The 8,992-nt window shown below is 34.2% G+C and overlaps 1 protein-coding gene across 1 annotated transcript in view; it reads right to left on the reverse strand.

The window, feature by feature from the left end:
- Positions 1-8,689, reverse strand: part of LOTGIDRAFT_121720 (hypothetical protein) — a gene marked incomplete at both ends in the record, with an annotated part of 22,805 nt that extends 14,116 nt beyond the window's left edge. The window contains one exon of the mRNA XM_009059295.1: positions 8,540-8,689. Coding sequence (XP_009057543.1) covers positions 8,540-8,689 — 150 coding nt within the window. The remainder of the gene's footprint in view (positions 1-8,539) is intronic.
- Between the last annotated feature and the right edge of the window lie 303 nt (positions 8,690-8,992).

Here is an 8,992-nt window from a genome sequence, read left to right on the forward strand (position 1 = left end):
GGAATTTTGAAGATATTTCAAAAAGTCTTTTTGCAATCTGTTACAAATGGCCATACAAAAAACTTCAAATCATAAAATCCGATCCGGATGCAACAGAGTAGCCGCCATATTGATATGTCAAACTTTTGTAAAATTCAAAATGGGGCCTCAGGGTATAAAGCGCTTTTCATAATTTTGGTATATCTGGATATCACAATCGATTGCGAAAAGAAATTTGGAAGCCGATTTTTGAATTTCGATTTTGCATTTCTTTTATTTCCGGTTAAAAATTTTCGGTAATGTCTAAAATTTCAAAGGCTCGTATGTCGTGACCTTGACCTTTGGTTACCTTGTGGCCTGAACAAAATTTGTTGCCCTTGATGATATCTATCCAGTGATATACTCATTTGTGCTGTGCAATGTTTACTTCCGGTTTTATAGCCGATTGAAATTTACGATTTTTGGCTTTAAAGAGCTCTGACACGTGACCTAATTTACATACACCAAAAATTCTTATTGAATCTTACTAGTGTTCATCTGCACTTCAAAATTGCGCTTTTTAACATTTGAAAATTTTGTAATTTCTTCTATAGTAACTGTGAGTAATTTTCTATAAATCGAAATGGGGCCTCAAGGTGTAATCCAATTGGTGTAAATTTGATATCTATGGTATCTACTATCGATTGCTAAATTATATTTGAGAACCGATTTTTGAATTTTGATTTTGCTCTTTATTTATTTCCGGCTGAAAAATATGAATACTTTGAAGGGTCGTATATCGTGACCTTGACCTTTGGTGATCATGTGACCAGAACAATTTTGATAGCTCTCGTCGAGATCTTTCCAATGGTATATTAACGTGTATTGTACGGTGTTTACTTCCGATTTTATCGCCATTTAAAATTGATAAATTTTATCTTGAAAAAGTCGGTTTTCCGCTTGTAAGTTTTTTTGTGGTCTAAACGATAAAGGTAGTTTGCTCCCTTCAACTGTTGTTGAATGCAATGTGAGTTGAAGCGATCTGTCGAATATGCTTTGCGTTTGGGCGATCTATATCCAGTTAATTATGATAGGAAATTATGTTACTGTTACGATACTTTGCGGCACAGTTTTAAGCGTAAAATCAAAACTGTTACGCACTGCATCAGAACCTCGCGAAGCCTGTGGATCTAGTTTTTTTTTCGAATTTTACCTTCGCTTGTTATCTAAGAAGGCAACATGCCACAGACTGTCTGTTGCTGTTTTCTGGTTAAAATAGTGGACAATTATTTGTTAAATGTAAATTGGCACCATTTTGACCAACAGGAAATGAGCCGTGGACAATGGCTCTTTTTCAATTTTTTCCATTAATCAGCTTTAATACTCGTCTGAATTTGCTCAAACTGTACTGTTTATTACTTCGCGCTAATGACTACAAGATAGCAATTGAAAAAATCGACAATTTTGACTTTTGTCGCTGACTTTTTGAGTTCCAATTTTTGAGTTTTTTAACCTTTTTTCTAACTTCTGCAATTCTATTTCGATCAATCTGAAAACTTACAGAGTAATAGACACTTTCATTGCGAACATAAACAAATTTTCAAAATTTTGATATCACTTCCGGTTTTGACGCTATTCGCTTCTAAAATATAAAATTCAACTTCCGGAATTTTGAAGATATTTCAAAAAGTCTTTTTGCAATATGTTACAAATAGCCATACAAAAAAACTTCAAATCAAAAAATCCGACCCGGATGTAACAGAGTGGTCGCCATATTGATATGTCATACTTCTGTAAAATTCAAAATGGGGCCTCAGGGTATAGAGCGCTTTCATAATTTTGGTATATATGGATATCACAATCGATTGCGAAAAGAAATTTGGAAGCCGATTTTTTAATTTCGATTTTGCTTTTCTTTTATTTCCGGTTAAAATTTTTCGGTAATATCCAAAATTTCAAAGGCTCCTATTTCGTGACCTTGACCTTTGGTTACCTCGTGGCTTGAACAAAATTTGTTGCTCTTGATGATATCTATCCAGTGATATACTCATTTGTGCTGTGCAATGTTTACTTCCGGTTTTATAGCGGATTGAAAATTACGATTTTTATCTTCAAAGAGCTCTGACACGTGACCTAATTTACATACACCAAAAATTCTTATTGAATCTTACTAGTGTTCATCTGCCCTTTGTAATGATATATAACACTAGATATTTCAATCAAAATTGCGCTTTTTAATATTTGAAAATTTTGTACTTTCTTCTATAGTAACTGTGCGTAATTTTCAATAAATCTAAATGGGGCCTCAGGGTGTAATCCAATTTGTGTAAATTTGATATCTATGGTATCTACTATCGATTGCTAAATAATATTTGAGAACCGATTTTTGAATTTTGATTTTGCTTTTTATTTATTTCTGGTTGAAAAATATGAATACTTTAAAGGGTCGTATATCATGACCTTGACCTTTGGTGATCATGTGACCAAAACAATTTTGATAGCTCTCGACGAGATCTTTCCAATGGTATATTAACATTTATTGTACGGTGTTTACTTCCGATTTTATCGCCATTTGAAATTGATGAATTTTATCTTGAAAAAGTCGGTTTTCCGCTTGTAAGTTTTTTCTGTGGTCTAAACGATACAGGTAGTTTGCTCCTTTCAACTGTTGTTGAATGCAATGTGAGTTGAAGCGATCTGTCGAATATGCTTTGCGTTTGGGCGATCTATATCCATTTAATTATGATAGGAAATTATGTTACTGTTACGATACTTTGCGGCACAGTTTTAAGCGTAAAATCAAAACTGTTACGCACTGCATCATAACCTGTGGATCTAGTTGCAGTGCGTTCTTTGAACGCACTGCTTTGTTTTCGAAATGACTATTTTTTTTGCAGTGCGTTCTTCGAACGCACTGCATTGTTTTCGAAATGACTATTTTTTTTTTTTTTTTTGTCTACTTCTGGTCACGCTCCCCAGCCAAAACTGCACATACCACAGATTATCTGACATCATTATCTCTTATACTTAGCGTGTCGCTATTGTTTAAATGTAAAATGACGCATCTTCGCCCAACCAGAAATGACGTAGGACTTTAACCGTTCATTACGTCTTTCCAATACCTGCCATTATTCTGAATCTATTTTGAACATAATTTGTGTTTTGTTCATTACTTTGAACTAATGTCTAAAAGATAGCAATTTAAGAAATTTCAAATTTTGACTTTTGTCGCTGACTTTTAGAGATTTTATTTAAAGCATTTTTTAAACTTCCACAATTTTAATGCGATCGATCTGAAAATTTTCATGTAGATAAACATTTTGATATGCTTTCAAATTTAGATATCACTTCCGGTTTTGACGTCATTCGCCTCCAAACTTCAAATTTCAACTTCCGGAATTTTGTAGATATTTGAAAAATTCTTTTTGCAATTAGTTATAATTGTCCCCGTAAAGATTTTGGAATCAAAAAATTTGACCCGGAAGTATTGTGTAAGACGCCATCTTGATATGACTCATTTTTATAAATCTCAAAATGGGGCCTCAGGGTAAAATTGGATGTGCGTAAATTTGATGTTTATGTAAACTACAATCGATTGCTAACAAAACATGGGAAGCCGATTTCCGGTTTTATGTTTTCAGTAATTGTCAAAACTATTAAGGCTCATATCTAGTGACTTTGACCTTTGGTGACCTTGTGACCTGAACAAAAGTTGTTGCCTCTTACGAGATCTATCCGATTATATCTACACTTTTGTTAGTCATCGTTAACTTCCGGTTCTACAGCCATTGGAAAATCGCGATTTTTAGCTTTGAAGAGCTCTGTCACGTGACCTAATTAACATACGACATAAATTCTTATATATTCTTTGAGTGCATGAAATCTCCTTTTTGGTGATATATCACACTTGATATTTTGATCAAAATTGCGCGTTTTAAAAATTGAAAATTTTGTACCGACTTCTATAGTAACTGTGCGTAAAATCACGGTGTCTATAATTTACCGACAGTCTTTTGAACATTATTTAACAGTGTAGACATCATCACAGACAAATTAAAATTTTTGAAGTGGGCATGGCACATCCGGTGTGCATTTACCTTTACCTGAAATATTTGCAATTGTTATAACTCTCATAGTTTTCAATTGTCACCCTAGAAATTTTGCATCAAAATAGATCACTGCTTAGGACAATTTGTGATAAGATTACAGTTGTTTGCATTCTTTACTTTAAAAAAGGGAACAGGTTTAACAATTTTATAAATTTTCATTTTTGATCTTTAGCATGAATGACCTTGACCTTTGCATGGTCAAAGGTCATTGACTAAGGATGACCATTCTTACTTTGATCTTTGATGTCCGATATATACTTCCGGTTTTGCAGACGTCCAAAACAGCAATTTTCGAAACTTCAAAGGCTCATATTACTTTTATTTAACCTTTGTTGACCTTTTGACCTGAACAAAGGTAGTTGCCCATTACGAGATATATCCGATAATATTTTCACTTTTGTCGTGCTCCGTTAACTTCCGGTTCTACAGCCAATTGAAAATCGCGATTTTTAACTTTAAAAAAGGTCTATCACGTGACCTAATTTATATAAGCGAAAATTTATCTTTAGTCCTTATTACACGCAATCTATTCTTTGAAATGATATATAACACTTGGTATTTTGATTAAAATTGAATTTGAAAATTTTGTATTGACTTCTATAGTAACTTTGCGTAATTTTAACGGTTTCTATAATCCACCGACAGTCACCGTTGCCTTAAAAAACATTTAACTACGAATATCTCATGATCTAATGATTGTAAACACTTGAAATTTTGAACATCATTTGACATTGTACACATTATTACAGACAACACAAAATTTTTGCAGTGGGCCTGGCAAATCCTTTACCATAAATAATTCAAATTGTTATAACTCGAAATTTTGCATTTTTCACCATCGAAATTTTACAAAAAATTAAAGCACTATTTGGGACAATATCTGATAGAGTTACATTTTGTTTAGGCCTTTTACTTTAAAAAAGGGAATAGGATTTACAATTTTAAAAAATTTTGATATTTTGACCATTTACATGCATAATCTTGGTCTTTAGAAGGTCAAAGGTTATTGATCTACGATATCCATTCATATTTTTATCTTTGATGTCCGACATATATTTTCGCTTTTACAAACGTCCCAAAACAGCAATTTTCAACACTTTTAAGGCTTATATTCTCTTTTATTTGACCTCTGTTGACCTCTTGGCCGAAACACAAATTATTGTACCTTTCCAAAAATATTTTCATTTTTGTTGTGCGAATTGAACTTTTGACTTTACAGCTATTTGAAAATTCGACTTTTTACTACCGAATGTTAACACCTTTTAGTACCGAATGGTATCAAATTCATGCGTCTTTTCACTACCGAACGGTAAACGGTTTAAACGATTTTTTCTACTATTGAACGTTTACATGCTTTTCTTTCCGGTAAGAAATCCCATTGTGACTTTAAAATGCAACGTTTTATCGATGTATCATTACCTATCTCGATTCCTGTTAAATATGTTATGTGTCACTAAATTGAAATTATTGTAATGTAAACTTCCATAACATGAAATTATTATCTGGAGAGGATTTTTCTAAGTTTATGTAACTTGCATCCCATCCATTTGTATGATCAATAAAATGTGTTAAACCTGAAAGATCGGATCTAATCTGTAATTTTTTTCTGCCATTTTTAAAGATAGGTTTTACCCTATTATTTGAAACCATTTAACCCCATGGAAATGCAGGACGAATAACAAACAACCAAAGTAAGTTTTACTAAATACAAGGAAATTTAAAACATAAACAATTACATTGATATACACTTCTACTAGATATACTTCAGAGTTTTCTCCCCTCTTACACTATTGCCAGTCATAGTTAAAGGGTCAAGGGTTAAGGGGTTACGACCGCTCCTGTAGAAGCGCTAGATATACTTCAGTGTTCAAGGGTTAAGAGTCAAGGGGTTACGACCGTTCCTGGTAGAATCGCTAGATATACTTCAGAGTTATCTCCCCTCTTACACTATTACCAGTCATAGTTCAAGGGCCAAGGGGTTACGACCGCTCCTGTAGAAGCGCTAGATATACTTCAGAGTTATCTCCCCTCTTACACTATTACCAGTCATAGTTCAAGGGCCAAGGGGTTACGACCGCTCGTGTAGAAGCGCTAGATATAAGTCACATATTTTATCCTTTTCCAAAACGCTTGTTCTTCGGTACTTGTTCTATTTTCGAAATCTGTATCAACAATTTTGAATCCTCGGATATTTGTCACAGAGTTTGGTAGTATCCCCCCACTGCCTGCGATGGTTTAAATATTCTTCGTCATATGAAATCTATTAAACTTGTGTCTGGAATAGAGCAAAATTGATATTTTGAAAAATAACAAATAGTCTTAATTCCACCCTGTCGTCTTATGATTAAATCAAACAAAGAACATACCTTGATTTTGTAAGATTTAATTTCTAATCTTCCAGCGTAACAAAAATTGAAACACTGCTAACAGTAGAGAGTTTAGACTGTCTGTGCTGACGTTGCACGCGTGATATGTTAATTATAGCGTGACATATATCCAGTCAACAATAGAGGAGTGATTGTTACAAGGCGTTAAAGGTATTTATTAAATCAATAATACTCTAGACAACTGTGTATAAACTGGTTGGTATTTTACTTTGAAGTAATCAGTTAAGTTTCTAAATTCTTTATGAATTTCATCCGCCAATCCCATACCCAATTCCATCTTTGCTTTTAACAGTTTTATGATCAGAGCCCTTTGAATTCTCTCTTTAAAAGTTGGATTTAGAATATTTTCAAGTTCGATTATCATTTGTTTGTCTGCTTCGTGTCTGGATGTTATGTCTTTATTTCTGTATAGTATATCATGTTTAAGTGCAGCGGCTTCAACTCTATTAACGGGTTCTTCACCTGGTTTTGGTTTATCGTTTTGGTCTAATCGCAGATCTAACCTTGTACCTGTACCTGGACCAGTACAATTATGACCTGGAAATCCTGGAAGAGAACCTAATGATTTTTGAATGTCGGAACCGAAATAAGTTTTAGGAGTTTGAGCAATTATCATTGACATTTTTATCCAATAATTTTAAAACCTTTTCCTTTCCTTTCTTGTTGTTCTATTCTCCTGTTTCGTAGTTCTCTTATTTGCTGTAATTCTTTCAATTCATCAGACTTTTTCACAGCATCGTTTATTTTAATTCCTGCTTTTGCTACAGATCCATGATGGATTTGTTGTTTGAGACAAAGTTGGCTACTTTTGGGATGAAAGATGTTAGAGCGGAGAAGAAACCGTCTCCTTCGAATTTGTGTTGTTCGTGTTTTGAAATTAAACTCATTCTGTTTTTAAATGAGTTATTTTAAAGATATTATTGGCCTGGGGCGCTTGGGGGTTGGTAAACTTGTACCCTATAAGCTCCGGATTTATTAACTGTGTGCCTGGTGGGGTTGTTTGTTTGGTGGGCTTGCAGGCGCTGCGGGCAAAAGAGTAGTATAAGAGTATATAGATAGGGGGCACTTTTGTATAATTTATAAAAAAAAATCGCTTTTTGACGTTAGGACAAATGTCTTTTACCTAAACTATCTTTTGCACGATTCTTTACAAAATTAGGATTAGAATTAGCTTCCGGCACTTAATCCGCACAGGATGAGTTTCAGCGAAAGATAGATGAGACATTAGAAGGTTTACAAGGTATAATAGCTATAGACGATAACATACTCGTTTACGGTCAAACACGAGCTGAGCATGATCAAAATTAATCTGCAATATTTGAGTGTTGCCGTAATAGAGGTATAACACTCAAATTAATAATGGGTAGGCGCTTGCGGTCAATTTTACCAACCACTCGAGATAAGTTAAAACCTCAAAACCTTGATAATTCAGTAGTTAGAACTCAAATAGACAACAGTCGTGCCATACAGAAAACACGCTACGATGTTTCGGCTCGCCCGATGCAAACGCTACTTATCGGTGAACCAGTTAGGATACAACAACCAAACAACACATGGAAGTTTGCAGATGTCACTCGTCAACATGACCCATACTCATACTTTGTTCGTACGCGTGATGGAACTACATATTGGCGTAATAGACACCACTTATTATAATCGAATGAGGTTTACCAAGAGTCTGTTTCGTTCGACACTAATTTTGGTACCCCAATTGCTAACGACATTTCACAAGATGTTACATCACATACACCTGAATATCCATGGGTACACCTATTGATTACAGTCCTAAAAACCTACAGAACATTACAGGGGTCTTTCCATAACTATGACTAGATAACGCACCAATCGGTGAGTCAAGAATTCGTTCAAGTCCCCTGATAATGTCCAGACAATGAAGGCATCAAACATTTTGGCTCGACTTCAACTCCACCTTGCCCTCGGTCTAAAAGGACAAGAAGAAAAGAAGCAAAGTAAACAATGTTCTTTCTTTTAAGACACTAGCCACTTAAAATTCTTTGCAAACTTCAAGATTTGAAACGGAATAGAATGCTTAGACATCTCAAAATATTAGATCTCTTCACTTACCTCGCATGTATTCCCAGATGGCTCCCCTTTCCTCAGCCTGTCTGCTACTGACTTTGGTATCATTTGATATAGCAATGCGTCAGTCCGCTTCATTTCAATATTTAACAACTGCATACTTTGCTCCAAAAGACGACTTTTTTCTTGCTCCTGTGAATTTTAAATAAAATGGATAGATTCTCGACTGGAAGAAAGATGTTTATAAATTTGACGAAATGGCTTAATGATATCATAGACATATAGAAAAAAAATTAGTGCATATTGGTTGTTGTTTTAGTAAAGAGTAAAGACATGCATGTGTTCAACTTCAGTCAACCGAAACCTATTTACTTATTAACAATTGTTATATTGAGGAATTCCACGTAAACAATATAAAGCTTTGAATGCGAATATACCTTTTATGTTTGGAAACATTTCCAGCAGTAGAAATATCTCTATATCATTGTAAACAGAAGA

The sequence above is a fragment of the Lottia gigantea genome (genome assembly GCF_000327385.1).
Source record: "Lottia gigantea unplaced genomic scaffold LOTGIsca_38, whole genome shotgun sequence".
Lineage (NCBI taxonomy): Eukaryota > Metazoa > Mollusca > Gastropoda > Lottiidae > Lottia > Lottia gigantea.